We start from the raw sequence: 16,918 nt of genomic DNA, 5'->3' as shown, positions 1-16,918 counted from the left end.
TTCTGTGATCGTTGCCTTATACACGCTTTCGAGACACGAGTTCCAAAACTCGACGCGATTCCAGCATCTTTCGCGGAGAAATCTCGTTCTTCAGAATTTTTACACGTGTGCTTTCAGAATTTTTGGAATTTTAACGTTAACGGGTTTTTTGGTTAAAAACTGTACGACTTTTGGGGAATATATGGATATTTTTAAACCTTCAATTAAAAATAATTTGTGAGGCTTGTGCTGTTTAGAGACTCAACCATGATACTACGTTGATGATTATTAATTTAAGTAAATTATCTTCTAAATGTTGCTAGATAGAACTGAGTAAGAATAGTTACACAAATGACTCGTACAGTGTCAAAAAAGTGGACTTATGCCGTGTTTGGAACTCGTGACTTCGATTCTTTGTCGTGGAATTGGAATTATGAAGCACAAGCTTTTGAAAACCTGTATAAATTACAAGTGAATTTATTTAGTGTCCCTCGATCAGCTTGCTACGAAATAAACAAAAGTTTGAATAACCGTTTAATAATAAACAACTTTCGATCCGTTGTATGTTCGATAATAAGTAAAATTTGAATTGGAAACAATTGTGCAGTCGATCGATGGAATATTGCGACCATCTTTGAACTATGGAAACTTGATAATTAATATAATAATCTGTAATTACGTACGGTTACAATGGAAGAAAGAAAGAATTACTGCATGGTTTCATTGATCATTGGGACCGTAAGCTTATTCAAAATGGCGCACACTCCCACTATGTCGCCTAAGTGGCATTCTACCGCACATGGCGCGACATCATGGTTGAAATTTTATTCGAATAATAACCGACGAATAGAAAACCGTTTAACGATTCGTTTGTTACATTAAATACGATCAATTATTCAGGTAATCTTTCGTTCATGAAATTTAAATTGCAACGTTTAGCAACAAAGATAATGAATCGGAAGCTGTTTATTTTTTATTCGTTATTCGAAATATTTACCCACATAAAGCTCAAAAGATATCTAATTATTAAGTAACAAAGTTCAGAAAACGCATGTAGAGCATAACAGTTTTAATAATATAACATCTAACATCGCAAATGACCAGACCAATTAGACAGAATTCAACAAAAGCAACGAAACAACTTCTCTATGGTGCTTTTCGAACGAAGAACACGTCCTGCAAGAAAAACCGTGAAATTATTCTCGTGCTCCCATTATTCTAGCCAGAGAGAACCAATCCCCGTAGAGGAAACGTTTCTTTGTCCATCGTTAAGAGAACCATCGACAGAAAAACGCACGGAGACCGGCAAGAACATTAAACGGTGTACGTAAAAACGGGTTGAAATGTAATATCGAGCGTATAAGCGAAGCGCGTGGCGGCACGGTACGACGTTCGAGGACAAGGACGAGGACGAAGAGGGCGAAAGATGCACGAACCGTCTACGCGAGCGCGTAGGCGAATAGCACGCGTGCAAATAGTCGCACGCATAATGCACACCGCCTGTGTGGGCCATCCGACGCGGAGTGTCTCGCATTTACAATTCAATTTATATATCGCCCGACGCGTCGCTGGCCGCGAATAAATCCTCGTCGGTGAAAGATCCTCGACGCGTTTTCCGACATCGCGTTCCTCATAGCTTTTCTAAAATGACGTTGCAACCACCAAGTCCATTACTTTTTTTTTCTACTTAAACTCATATCCGAGTGCCCGTCGGTAATTTTCAAAATCGATTTCTACGAAAACAAAGTCTCCTATAAAGAAACGTTTATTTACTCGTGACTCCTTTACATAGAATCCACCCCTTCGCGATTCCATCGTGATTATCACGAATCGAGCTATCTTTCCGTCGAAAAATCGAATCGTCCATTGAAATTAGAAACTACCTGTGGGTGGGGGGGAACGATTATAAAAATCCGTCAGCGTCTCACCTTTCGCGTGGGCGCGTGTATTACGCGATGAACGATCGTAGAAACGTTTCGCGGATCCGTTTTCTCACGCAGATAAAATCTGATGGCGCCGATGCTCTCGGCTAACGGTGTATGAGTGCATAAGCTCACGTACGCCGTGTCGCAATTATTGGATGAAATAAGTTAATTAATAATTGATTCGTAGCCGTGCCTTCGACTCGTGCCCCGAATGATCGCGGGTTAATAACACCCTAGCTAGACGAAAGGCAGTAGCAAGCAGAGAGAACTCGATGCTTGGAATTTTAATCGCGCCAATTGCCTGGAGAAAACTTATGGCGTATATGGTATATCGACTTTATCGCGTCCATTTCTCGGCCCGTCGAACGAAAAAGAATACTCCGCGGGACGAACACGCGTGTTTCTTGTTTGACAAAAAGACACCGGGAACGCAAGAATTAAAACCACTTTGATTTTCAGTCAAGAATGTAATGATGTCGCGAATGTTTGCCCGCGAGCTTGCGTTTATTATTTCGGGAAACGGTTAAGCGTCGTTTAATCCTTTATTCGCCAATTAAGCCGACTATTTGCAACATTCGAACATGGCGGATCTTTGTAATACGCGCGCATATCGCGTAACGGCGTCGTATACACGGAATTACAACCCGTTTATAGGTAGAATGAACTACAATATACGACCTCTGACGAACATTATGTATTAATATCTAACGCACGGACCCCCCCCCCCCCCCGGCAACGTAAATTATTCGCTAGCAGTCGCTCTTTATCATCGACGACCATTATTTGTGCAGAATCGTTCTTTATCGCGGTCAGATATTGCGCGGCTTAACATATTAATTTTCTTAAATTTTTACAAAACCTTCCTCTCCTATCCGGACGAATAGGACGCACTTTCTCCCTATTCTATGTTTCGAACATGATCGACTATACATGGTGATCCTGGTAATCGTTGAATAACCGGAAGGATGCTGGTTCTGCGTGAAAAATATAAATAATATTCTGTTTTCGAGAAAATCGACTTTGAACATTATTGTGGTACGCGTGGATTGGAGTTATGTAGTGATGTTTTTAATTTACGTATTATTCGATTCCAGAATGACTGACGTGAGTTGAGGCAAACATAATGAACACGTGTATATATTTGTTTTAGATTGTTTTCATAGAAATCATCATTTCAGTTATAAAAGAAATTACCCTCGAAATGAAGACTATTTTATAAAATATATCAACTATACAGGGTGTTCGGCCACCCATAGGAAAAATTTTGATGGGAGATTCTAGAGGCCAAAATAAGACGAAAATCAAGAATATCAGTTTCTTGATTGAGACTTCGTTAAAAATTTTAAATCGTTCTGAAAAAATTATTTTCGATTGTGGGGGTCAATTACAATCATTTTTGGTTAATACATATACCCTCGAAATCTTACGTACTTTCGAGAAAAAAATTCTTTACTGAAAATATACTGTGTGGCCAGAAATGTTTCTATAACTTTTTAACGAGGCCTCAATCAACAAATTAGTATCCTTGATTTTCGTCTTATTTTGGCCTCTAAAATCTCCCATTAAAATTTTTTCCAGGAGTAACCGAACACCCTCTATGCACTACACAGTACGACTGTAGTTGTCCATTGGAATCAGTAGAAAAAGTAAGTAATGGACAGACGCGCCAGGCAGATCTCAGAAACATTTAAACTTCGACTGTCTCGAAAACAAAGCATTTTACGAAACAATTTTATTTTACGTTTTCGACATATTTTTTCAAGTAGGATAAATTCGCAGGACACCCTATATCGTCGATTCCTCTTGGAATTAACCTTCCCAAGATATTTATAAAAATAAAAATTCGTACACACTCTCCCACGTCAAGTAAACGGAATATTCAAACTATTTTTCTACACAGTACGTTAATTAATACTTAGCATTGTTTCATATCACGTACCACAGTTGTCTGTCCGTAAAAGTCTAGCCTAAGGCGACAGACGTTTGTGGTACTCGTCGATTTCAGTTTAGATTACTGCTTTCAGTGTTATTGCAAAAATAATTCGATTTTTAAAATTTGTGGTTCACACTGTTTATCGTAGAGGTACAATCGAAAACGTACTGATTCAAAATAAATTAAAAGTGTAGAATATTTTGTCGTACGAGGCTCTTCTAACCATTAGAATGAGTAGAAAAAGTAAATAAATCTATATATTTATTTCATAATAAAAATATCTCTACTTCAGTTTGAAACAAACGCTCATAGAAAAAACACAACTTTGTATCGTAATACTTATTATTTTCAAGGTTGATCGTTTGACGCAGAGTTAAATAAACCTGAAAAAAAATTATGCAAGAAGAATTGCACTCCGTGCACCTGTGCATTGAATTTGCACGTGTACTCGGCAAACAATAAATGCTCGCATGATCGAACACGTCTCACGTAATAATTACCGAGTCCGTCGGGACTGTCCGATCGAAACGAGCGGTTCTTTCTGGCTGTCCGCTCCGTTTTCCTCTGAAAAGCACAGTGGTTACCGGTATTCGGGTCTGTCGGAAGCATTTAACGACTGTCCGTTCAAATTACTTACATAGCTAGACACCGCGAGTACTTCAACTCGTCTGCCTTGATTTTTATACACGCCACGATCCAACGAGCGTGCCGGAAGTCGCGGTACAAGTCGAAGGACCATGAAAGAAAACCGGAGAAAATATTCCTAACATTCGTGTATCACAGTCCGAAGACTATTTCTCGTGAGACGTTGAGGAGAAACGAACTCAAAACAGAAAAGAAACGACTCGAAAATTAAAAGTTTCCGAATAACTTTTACTTATAAAAGGTAACAGTTTCTTTCAATCCCTGCTTCTAATCGGAGATCGCTAATGGAACATCGTTTCGATCGATTTGTTTGGAACAAGTGGTGCGATGCAATCTTAAAAGTTTAATTTCAAACTCTATTACTGAAATGTGATTCCAATGTAGATATAACTGAGATTCGAGAAAATAACCACACCGATTTAACCTTTAGATCGATGTTTTTTTAATTACCCTGTTCTGAGTTTCATGACTATCTCTGTAGTCGCTAGTAATTGCTACTAGTTGGTTTTCGTAATTTAATTATCTGATTGGCGACTTTTATTTTCGAAAAATAATACTGTAAATAAATAAAATAAATTAATTTCATTTTTTCGTTTACTATTATTATAATAGTTTTCATGGTTCGGTAAAAAAATCGTGGCTTCCTATTGTTTTACATCTTTCACTCGTGGACCCTAAGAAATATGGTCCACTTGGTGGCCACACAGGCCCTCTTTGAGAGTTCCTGCTTTAGACAAAGCTTCATTATTTCGTTAATAATTCAATGATTTATAAGGGAACCGTTTGGAGTCCATTTCTTTTTCTAAATTTAAGATATTTAAAAAATGAAAAGTAAAAACTTTTGGATATTAGCAATACCTATCGTTCGTTATAAAATTTGTTACCAATCAGACGATGCCTGTATAAAGACAAAAATGAAACGATAAACAAAACTGGAATACGTATTTTTAATTGTGAAGCGACAACCGTGACAGTTTTTGTCTTCAGTGCCATAAATTACTAATTTATTGTGATTCTGCTAGCACGGCCGGTCGCGATGCGAAAACGGCGGGAAAATTGAAACGAGTTCCACTGCGAAATTTCGAGACGAGAAATGAATATAACCGTAGGGTCCAGTCGCTTGCTAAAGAGTAATTTCCGGTACATGCACCACCGGCAACACCGCCATCCGATTTTTACGATTTCCAATTAGTCTCGTCGCTTCGCAACTAATTACGAATAAGCCGAGCCTCGACACAGTAAATGTGAATCTATTGGTCGATAAACGCGACGTGACTGGTAGCACCGCAACCGTACCGAGCATAAAACGTCTAAGCCTGATTCATACTTCGAGTCCACGATGCCTGCATTAGCTTCTTCTCATTCTTTTCGATCCATATCTTTACACGTGTACGCTATAAAACGTACACGTTTCGTTTACGTCACAATTCTGCAACAGCCATGTTGCATAATTAACCGATCACGATCGGAGATCTTTATCCGTCCGAAAAAGATTTTCAGATTATCGACCATCTCCAAACCTAATCGAAACCCTCTCCAACCCACGATTAAAAAATTCCTACCCTATCCAATACTCGGAAACTATTTCGTTCTTCAAAGAGAAAACATTATTAAGGGGATATACTAGAAACTTTAAAAAATATTGATTTTTACTATTTTTTTTTAGTACGCACCTCAATTATCTGTAGTTTGTACAACGTTCTATATTTTAAATATATGTACAAAATCTCAATACAAGTCCGCATTTCTCAAGAAAAATATTAAATACTGCCCATTGAACTTGTATCTTTTAGTGAATTTTTATTGAACGAACAGGAAAAGAAATATTTAAATTACCCAAAAGATAATAGGAGATCGTAAAACAAAGTGGCACGTTTATACATACAAGTTCTATAAAAAATTGGCAGAATTTAATATTTTTGTAAAGAAACGCAAATTTACGAGGCAATCTAATAATATTACACTATGAAACGTCGAAGGATGATAATAACGGTCCTCGGAATTATTGGATTGGGCCTGGTAACGTGTGAATTAAATTCTCGCGGCGTGGAACGTGAAGCTGCCAAAGGAAACTCGTTAATGTCCGTCGACAAAAAGCTCGACTGCTCGATCGACCACGCTTCAGATTCCCACGCAAGAAACCAAATGGTTTCTACGAATGCTCAACGCGTACGTCGAAATATTTTGAATAATTATCTGCGATTCGGTTAGCCACGTTGTCTCTTGGACTGCGTTACGACAAAGAAGGCTGGCTGAGATGTACCAAAGGACACGTTAAGAAACTCGATTAGAATTCAGCTGGTTGGTGGAGAGGGCTACTTGTTTGAATCTCGTTAATAAGGCAGTCAAGGATATTCCCCTCTTGCAAGGGAGCTGCTACGGATCTCGTTTTCGCTATGGCGTCTGGCACGGCACCTTGGCTCGCACCGATGCTCATTTGCTGTGTGCTTACTGTCCTACCTGACCACTTAAATCACCCCGTCTTCTTGCTTGCTTCTCGGTCGCTGCACCGGCCAGGGGAAGGGTGCAAGAAAAGGCTGATTCAAGGAATGGCTCGAACACCAAGCATACTTAATGCGATCTCCGAGCAGCACCCTTCCTTTCTACCTGCATCGATTTCATTCTGCACGGATTACGTTATTTTTCGCGTTTACCGCTTGCACCTCTACCACAAATCTCAAACTCAATATCAGTTCAAACATGACCGAAATGTATTTCAAGTAATAAGTTAAAAATAATCGTTTCAAATACTTTTCATTAGTTTTTAATCGATAATGCACTTAAATTGATTTCAGGTTCTTAATTTGATCAATAGTAGATTGAAATACTGCTTATTTGAGGAAATAATTGTTTTACAAATAACATTTAGAAAAAGTATTGAGTAATATTTAGGAATAATCGTAGGTGCAATTGAACAATGTTCAAAACAATAAGATAATTTTAATATCTCTTAAATTGGAACGTCCACGTGAACTTTGACACCCGTAAATTTTCTCGAAACGTTCGGAAATGTTGTCGAATGGCAATGTTCGTAACTTGTTGAGCCCGGGACAGCTCTATGAATAACAGTTTGGCATGTTACAAAACAGACACACGGCTGGTCGGATAGTTATTACTTGCAGCGTACAATGTAATAAATAAGTATGGCGGCAGTCGACTGGTGACATTATAATTACGCGGCATTCAGATGATATACATGTACGCGCTGAGAAGGAGTCGCCCGCGAAATCGCGCCGACATTGATTTACATCTGTCGGGATCTAGGCCTGCGATCATAGCTCCAGTGAAATTGCAGTGCATCGAGGTTAAATCGCTAGATTACACTACTGTGCCCACTAGTATCGGATTTACTCCACCATTTTGTTACTCGATAAACCTCTGATCGCAAAGGAATCTTCATAACGTGTGAGAATCTTTAAAAACTATGAAAAATGTTTAAATATCCCAAACTTCCACAGTCCTGATGTTTCTCAGTCACAGAAAAGAGGTTCAGAAGTTTTCATGGGTCAAGTGACACATTGATTTCAGTGTGTATCGAATAGAATTCACTCTACCATTTCGTTAAACGAGACAGGGTGAACAACTATCGCTTGAAAAAATCGTTCGAAAACTATGAAAAAGGTTTACAGCTTGAAGATCAACAACCTCAAGTAGAGTTAACCTACTCGATAAATTACTTGAACTCTAAAAAAGCTTTCTGCAATGCTGATGAAACTCTGGAGCACTTTCGTCAAAGGCCACTGCTCGAAGCCTCAACCAATACTAATAGAAAAAGTCCCTAGATAACTACTTTATTGGGGTGTACGAGAGACTCCTAATATTCGTGTATCGGAAATGTAGGAAACTGTCATAAATATTTCGACCGTGACTTTCCCATAAGATGTTCGTTGCAAAAAGTGTTAGGCATCTTTGTCATTTTGTCCACCAGTGTGATAATCTTATCTTTCAAAGTTCATTATGAAAAAATTATTTCGCATAGTCTTTGCTCTCTAGGACTTATTCATAGAACTTCCAGATACTTTAGTAAAACTAATACACTCAAAATTCAATATTGTGCTTTGACAAGACCTATTCTAGAATATGCCAGCATAATTTGGTATCCTTATTATAAGATATATATCGACAACATTGAGAGAGTTCAACACAAATTTCTTCGTCTTGTTGCTAGGTATAGTGGATGTTCCATGCCTCTTGAATCACATAATTATAATGACTTATGTATAATAGAAGAAAAATCACAGATATTATGTTTGTAAGTAAGCTAATCAAAGGTCATATTTCATGCTCGACGATTACTCAATTGTTTCCTTTGTACGTACCATCAAGATATTTAAGAAATCACTTTCTATTTTATTGTGAAAATTACCGCACATTGTTTGGGTCTCAGAATTGTGTAAACAGAATGATCAGTCATGCAAATTTAAAACCGATTTAACTGAACAATAATTAGAAAGTCTAAAATTATCCTTGCAACGTATTGTAAATTAATTTATTTTGTTAAATTTTATAAGCGATAATGTTTGACTATGTAAAATCCACATCTGTATGCTTCTTATGTATTACATATTTGTACTAAAGAGTTTATTCCCGTTAATAAATGAATAATAATAATAATTCGATGCTTTTCGTTCCAGAATGGCAGCAACTGCGAGGAGGGAATACGAGGAGTCTAGTTCAGGGCGTCGCAGGGTGGAAATGGACCAGTGAATGCAGAGGGTGATTTGGGCCTTAGTGGTCCTGTGGTGGCTGCGTACGAATCCTACTGGCCTGCTAAGTCCCAAGTTACCCTCTGCGCGCGCTGCGATAAACGAGTCCGAGCAGCTTCGACGATGGACCCACGATTTGTGTTTGCCCGCGTCGAACCGAGAATCGTCGACTAATTCCGCGCGAACTCGCGCCGCGGGTGGTTTTTACAGCCTCCTTGCCCGGAAAAAACGATCCACGACGTTTCAACAATCAACCTACGAATTTAACTTCAGAAACGAGTCGACTTTCGTGAAACGGCAAGTGAAATCGAAACAGTGAAGTGTTACGATTGCTTTTCAATCGTCGTCGTCGAGGGGATGCGCAACCGACGGCATCGATCGTGGGAGCTGGAGATTTTCGGTGCATCGAGGGGCGTCGCGACGCGTTGGAAGTGAGTTAACGACGCCTTACTACCCTTCGAATATTTTTTATTCTAGTAACATTAACGTTAAATTGGTCGCGCCTTTTTCAGAGACAATTTTCCAACATTTATCAATGATAAATCCATAAAAGAAATTTAAAAAATTTGAGTACACAGGCTGTCCCAGGTGTCAATGGCCAAACTTCGTCAGTATATTCTATGAAACTAAATATGAACAATGTTATATGAAGATAGATTGTTTCAAGTTTTAGTAAAAATATGAAATACGAAGGGCCACGCTTTGAAAGTAATTTTCGCCCGTACCATTAATAATTTGTTAGATGTGGAAGTATTAACCCCTTGCCGTGCAATGACGAGTCTGACTCGTGACAAGTCCTTGATGTCAAGTTTTACAATCATGAGCTCAACTCGTTATCAATCACACATTTTTACATTCACGAGATATTCGTAAAACATATCTATTCTTATTCGTGACCATTCCTTGTACGAACAAATTTAAGTAAATTATTTAGAATTAAGTCGTACGTTAAGGGTTAACTACCATACTTTGATCTCCAAGATCGTCAAATTTTATTATACGAAAAAGTTAAATATGGAAATTGTCCCGATCTTGTTTGGACTTTGGTGAATTCCGAGAGAAGAAATATAAAGATTTCGGGCCGGACGTTCGACGAATAAGTAAGAACGCGTGTAACGGGCTGAGAGGATGCGGTAAAAAATTGATTTTACAGTGCAATACCTCTTCCAAAGTACCGGTGGATCGGTCGGAGAATTCTTAAGTGCTCCAGTTACTCGACAACCACCCGCTATGCGAGCGATGTTCGAGCATATGCTGGCATCGTTCGAGCACGCGGCCGGAAACCATTCTTGTTGCCGATGTGAAGAACGGTATGCGAGAGGAGAGTTAGGTCGCGGTGACGACCGTGTACAACAAGCATTGTGTTTTAACGGACGTACAAATTTAATCGTCCTCCCCATGGAGATACAAAATTCGAATACAGAGTCCCTGTCTCGCTTCGGATACGAAACGACTCGGAGTCGTGTTATTCGACAAATTGTTACTAGAAATACCGAAGATCCGAGAGATCGAATTCCATTCGTTGCACGACGTGCATAAGAAAAATTCCCTAGAAAACTTTTACGAGTTTCTAACAAGTCCAATACATCAGCAAAAAGAGTTAACAAGTTTAACAAAGAATAACAGATTTAATTCCACAATATACATTTGCGTGCAAAAGTTTCCGGCCAACTATGTTTTTTGCTTTGTATTCTACAAGAGATATTTAAAAGAATTTTCACTAATACTAGATAAAAAGATATCAGAAATAAAAAGAAATAATACAAAAAATAAACGCCGTTTATTATTGTACGTGTACTTATTTATAAAATTAGTAAATTAATCTGTTTGAACACGGTACTTTAACAATTACGTAAATAAGTAGCTTCAATATATTGCTGCATTATTTCTCTTTATTTGTGATACTCGTTCATTCAATATTAGTGAAAATTTTTCTAAATACAACTTTTGAAATATAAAGCGAATAATACAACTGGCCGGAAATTTTTGCATGCAACTGTATATTAAAAAACATATTTTCACCGATAATAGTAATCTATAAAGATTAGCATTTTTTAACATCCTTCTTTTAATTTAGTAAAATGATCGACGAAAATTCCAGAGGACTTTTCCTATGGACATTACACGTTTCTTGTACAAAGTCATAATAACAACGTATGAAATCGTATTATCATAGTTCTAATTGCAACAACGCCCGAAGCATTTCTCCGTTCGCTTATCGAGTCGCGCAGTTCGCGGTTATATAGCCTCGACCACAAATTTATTAACATCTCGCAGAAATACGGCCTTATTTAAATGCGCACGCACATTTCTGCACGGTGTGGAGAAATATACGAGGCTGGGAAGGGCGATTCTCGCACCTTCTCCTTTTTCTGCTTCTTCTTCACCCTCCGTTCGACGCACACATCCGTAGGTCGTCCGAGCACCTTCACTACCGTGCATAAAATTTAACATTGATCCTCTAAATCACTCGGCCGTAACCGTCTAACCTCCGCATGACTCTCTTCCCCGCTTACCACGTTTTTCCCGTCGACCATTTTACCGACAACAATCTAATTGGATTATTAACTTTATATCATTCAACCCCCTGCCGTAAAACTTTGCGATAAAACATTTACAAGCAAACTTCATATAACATCTTTTTCTTATTTTCACTTCTACGTTAATCTCCTAAAATGTTACAGCAGGGGACACTCTATACATGTAATTAGTAATTATTAATCACTGAGACTATTTTAGAATTCTACGAAAATTGGGCAATGAAGATGCAACAACTTCGCCAACCAACTTACGCGTCTTCTCAAACGTTGCAGAACGTATCTCTAAACAACATACGGACGCCATTTCGCTTCTAACCGCTATTATACGTTTCAGAGATAAGGAATTAATTCGACGGGATGACAATGCAAGAATGTATTCCGATATCGTGCCACCGTGTACATGACTCGACGACGAAACGCCATTGTTTGAGAGAAGCGTATATCTATGCTGTCGATGTCGCGTCCATAAAGAACCGCCGTTTCGTATTGATAGCTTCTAAGGCACGAAAATGCGAACGTGACAATTGACTATGTGCAGACAACAACAGGCCAAGACAGAAAACATGATCGATCGCGTGTCAAACCCTTCCTCGTGAATCGACTTCTCGAAGAATGCTCGGTAATACGAAACGGAACGCTGAAGTAAGCAACACCCTAATGCTATTTTCGTAACGATCGTCTGAAGCGACGCTTCTTGGTTCGGCAGAAAACGTGTTAAATTTGAAAGAAATTCCAAGTTAAGCGATCGAACGATCATCGATTGTACGCGCAAGATTTTCATAATGGGAACCGACCGATCGATTATTCGCGAGATCGACGGGGTGGACCGCGATGGCGAGGCAGAAACGGCTGCAACGCCATGTTCAATTTCTCCGCGATAGAAAAGAAACGCACGCTCGGATAGAAGTGGTATTACGCAGGGGAACGAAGTTGTATCATTGTGCCACGGCGCGGGGCGCCGTGCTGCCGGGCACTGTAAATCTCAAGGCCCGTACAACCCGAAGAAATCATTACACTGGGACGCAATATATTGCCGTTAATATAGCGCAGCACGCCCTTTTAAGTTGCAGTCGGTACGCACTCTCGCACCATCCATTTCTTGGTCCGAGCTCTCGGACCTTCGGTACCTCTATATTTCCAAGTTCATCACTCTGTGCAATCTTCATGATAAGGCGTTGCACGGTTAATTTTCACTAAAATCTGCACGGTTAACTTCCCACGATTTATCCTGAACTTAAACTCAAATCTGATCTAATAGAAATAGAAAGAGAACCGGTGAAACGAAAGGAACCGACACACGAAAAGATTAATAATCGTACAATAAGACAAAGTTTTCTTACTTTTCTTAAACGATACCAACACATTTCTCGGGATTCTTACGATCGACACGAGTCCAAAAACCATATAAATCAGATTATTTTTAACTGATATACAGGATGTTCCGCATTTCTCCTTACACACTTCAGCAGTGTGTTCTACAAGCAAAAATAAATCTAAAGTGTTATACAAGGTGTTCTACCAACCCTGGGAAAAATTTTAATGGAAGATTCTAGAGGACAAAATAAGACGAAAATCAAAAATACCAATTTGTTGATTGAGGCTTCGTTAAAAAGTTATTAAACAATTAAATTGGAAAAATTTCAAATCATTCTGGAAAAATTATTTTTGGTTGCAGGGGTCAATTACAATCATTTTTGGTGAATAGACATACCATCGAATTCCTAACCATTTTCAAGAAAAAAATTCCTTACTGAAAATCTAATTTCAGGCCAGAAACGCTTCCCTGAAATTTCATGCGAATCTTTAAAACATCATAACTTCTGAACGGATTGGACGATTTTAATGTTCAAAAAAGCAAACGACGCGTATTTTAGTCTAGAATATGTAGCAATTATAAAAATATTCGAAAAGTTATTCATTGACCCCGTAATTTTAGAAAAACCCCGTAAAAATGGTCCAATTTTAAAACAGCCATAATTCCTACAATAGTGAATATATTTCAATGAAACTTTTTTCTGAAGTAGAGCTCATGGGTACCTACAAAAAAGTATTAGACAACTTTTCTGTAGGACGTCAAACGAAATTACTAAAAATGAAAAACGAATTTTTAAGAAAAATCGACAGGGGGTAGGTGCCTAAATTTTTCGGCGAAAAAGAAAAATTTCAAATCGTTCTGAAAAAATTATTTTCGGTTGCGGGGGTCAATTACAATCATTTTTGGTGAATAGATATACCCCCGAATTACAACGCATTTTCGAGAAAAAAATTCATTACTGAAAATATAATGTCTGACCATAACTGTCTGTTACCCTGAAAATTGGAAAGTTTCAAATCGTTCTAAAAAAATTATTTTCGGTTGCGGGGGTCAATTACAATCATTTTTGGTGAGTAGACATACTCTCGAAATCCTGCGCATTTTCGAGAAAAAAATTCGTGTAGGTGCTGAAACTTTTCGACTAAAAAAAAATTTTTCAAATCGTTCTAAAAAAATTATTTTCGGTTGCAGGGGTCGATTATAATTATTTTCTGTCAATAGACATACCCTCATAATCCTAACCATTTTCGAGAAAAAAATTCCTTACCGAAAATATAATTTCAGGCCAGAAATGCTTCCTTGAAATTTCATGCGAATCTTTAAAACATCATAACTTCTGAACTGATTGGACGATTTCAATGTTCAAAAACGCAAACGACGCGTATTTTAGTGTAGAATATGTAGCAATTATAAAAATATTCGAAAAGTTATTCCTTGACCCCGTAATTTTAGAAAAACCCCGTCAAAATGGTCCAATTTTAAAACAGCCATAATTCCTACAATAGTGAATATATTTCAATGAAACTTTTTTCTGAAGTAGAGCTCATGGGTACCTACAAAAAAGTATTAGACAACTTTTCTGTAGGACGTCAAACGAAATTACTAAAAATGAAAAACGAAGTTTTAAGAAGAATCGACAGGGGGTAGGGTGCCTAAATTTTTCGGCGAAAAAGAAAAATTTCAAATCGTTCTGAAAAAATTATTTTCGATTGCAGGTGTCAATCACAATCATTTTTGGTGAATAGACATACCTCCGAAATCCTACATACTTTCGAAAAAAAAATTCGAGTAGGTGGACAAATTTTTCGACAATATTACAAAATTTCAAATCGTTCTGGAAAAATTATTTTTGGTTGCGGGGGTCAATTACAATAATTTTTGGTCAATAGACATACCCTCGAAATCCTACATACTTTCGAGGAAAAAATTCTTCACCGAAAATATACTGTGTGGCCAGAAATGTTTTCCTGAAATTTCATACGTATGTTTAAAAAATCATAACTTCTGAGCAGATTGAAGGATTTTATCGATTCAAAATTCAAACAATGAAAAAATACATTGGATGTATGTCTACAGGCGGAACTTTAAATGTTAATAAGTTTTTAACAAAGCCTCAATGAACGCATTTTCAAATAGTTTGCAAGAATATTTTATAGTAGAGCAGTTACATAGTAACAACATACTAAACTTCGCCGCGGCTAGTCACTGTGGTCGTTCGAGGAGCGTTGCTTTGTACTTTTGTTCGCATTTCTGAAATACAGGTTGGACCGCGGAATAATTCAACGGGGCCAATTTGTGGTACACCCTGCACACAGAGTAAAGCCATAAGGGCTCGTGTATGGACGCGTAAAGTCTCTCGAGTGCAGAGATTCTTACGTACGCCCGAGGTGTTTACCAAGAAAAAAGGGCAGAATCGCAGTAAATCACCGCTAATGGCGTTGTAGCTGGATACTGTGAATCAGACGATGGGCAAAACGCTGTAACTAGGGATCTTCCGCGTTATCGATATATCGATATAATATTTAGTGCCGGAAGGAAGTATCGTGGCAGTTATCACGGAACGCCTTCATTCAGTATATCAAATTTAATATTCGTTAAGTGCTATGCTTCTTAAATAGGGGCGTATTAGTGGTACCTTTGTGCCATAAATATAATTTTTCTGAATAACAAGTTCCTGCGATGTCGTAATAGACATAACGTACAGACTTACCCTCTTAACAATTTTTAACGACTTTGTGAAAATAATACAAATATTCTAACAAGTAATAGTCTAAGTAGTTTAACCAAAATGAAAAACTAAAGGACGTAACAAGCAGTTTATTAAAAACGTTTTCAACGTTAATTAAACAGGAAATACTCAACTCCTTTAATAAATTATTATTAGTGACCTGGAAAGAATTATTTTAAAAAATACGAGTAGATATATTTATGTTATTACAAATTATACGTTCCTCTGCAAAGTTATTTATTATATTGTTGTAGTCAATATTCAACGTAAAACTACCTTCAAAAACAATTTCAACGGTTCAATTAATTGATTACGTGCACGTGGTAACGTTAGACTAAAAATTATTAAGTTCGAAAAGTAAATATATGAAATAAAAATAACTATGTGATTTATTTTCAGGTGTGACAAATTCAAGAACCAGTGTGAAGTTCGTTGAGGCAGGGTTGGGGTTTCTATGCGGCATGTGCCTTACTTTTATAAATGCAATGCCCTTCGAAATCCCAAAAATGTCCAACGCTTGTCAGCGTCGCTAAAAAACGGAAGTGAGATTTCGAGACGAACCAAGTATTGAAAAAGCAAGGATTTTTACTGTAATATAAAATTAAATTTATTTCCCTCCGGTTTAAAAGAAATTCAACACTCCACCGACGAGCACAAATGGCTCCGTTTAGGGTTATTTAAGGAAGGACACAGTTTGTTAAAGAACGCCTACTTTACAAGATAAAATTGTTAAAAACACGTATCTTTATATTATTCTTTTTATACAGAATTAAATTATGTAAACGAATGTTTGACACATTTTAAAACAAAATAATACACAAAATTGAAATTGTTTTTTTTTAAATATTCGATCATTTTTCCCAAACGTAATATACGAAATTAATTTTTACATGATAGAATTCAATGTAATAAATGACACAAAAGGTTCACTAATTGGCCACGAGTATTAAAAATAACTCACCAGTTCGAGGTTCACATCCGCCAATCGCAACCTTGGTATCCTGACGGAGCTTCTGCGTAATGGTGTCGTATAGATGTTTTCATCTCGATTGTCTTCATTATCAAAACGCGATCGAGCCCTTCGCATTTTGTATAGTCAGGGATTCTGATTTCTGCACTTTTATTCGTACTTAACACAATTTCACGT

General features: G+C 37.6%; 1 protein-coding gene across 1 annotated transcript in view; it reads right to left on the bottom strand.

Moving 5' to 3' along the window:
* Nucleotides 1-16,898, bottom strand: part of LOC143343018 (protein cortex) — a 202,418-nt gene extending 185,520 nt beyond the window's left edge. The window contains exon 1 of the mRNA XM_076767486.1: nucleotides 16,733-16,898. Coding sequence (XP_076623601.1) covers nucleotides 16,733-16,858 — 126 coding nt within the window. The 5' untranslated portion in view covers nucleotides 16,859-16,898. The remainder of the gene's footprint in view (nucleotides 1-16,732) is intronic.
* Between the last annotated feature and the right edge of the window lie 20 nt (nucleotides 16,899-16,918).

This window comes from Colletes latitarsis, chromosome 6, assembly GCF_051014445.1.
Source record: "Colletes latitarsis isolate SP2378_abdomen chromosome 6, iyColLati1, whole genome shotgun sequence".
In the NCBI taxonomy this organism is placed as follows: domain Eukaryota; kingdom Metazoa; phylum Arthropoda; class Insecta; order Hymenoptera; family Colletidae; genus Colletes; species Colletes latitarsis.
The sequence above is the reverse complement of the archived record's forward strand: the minus strand, read 5'-3'. Positions and strand labels throughout refer to the sequence as shown.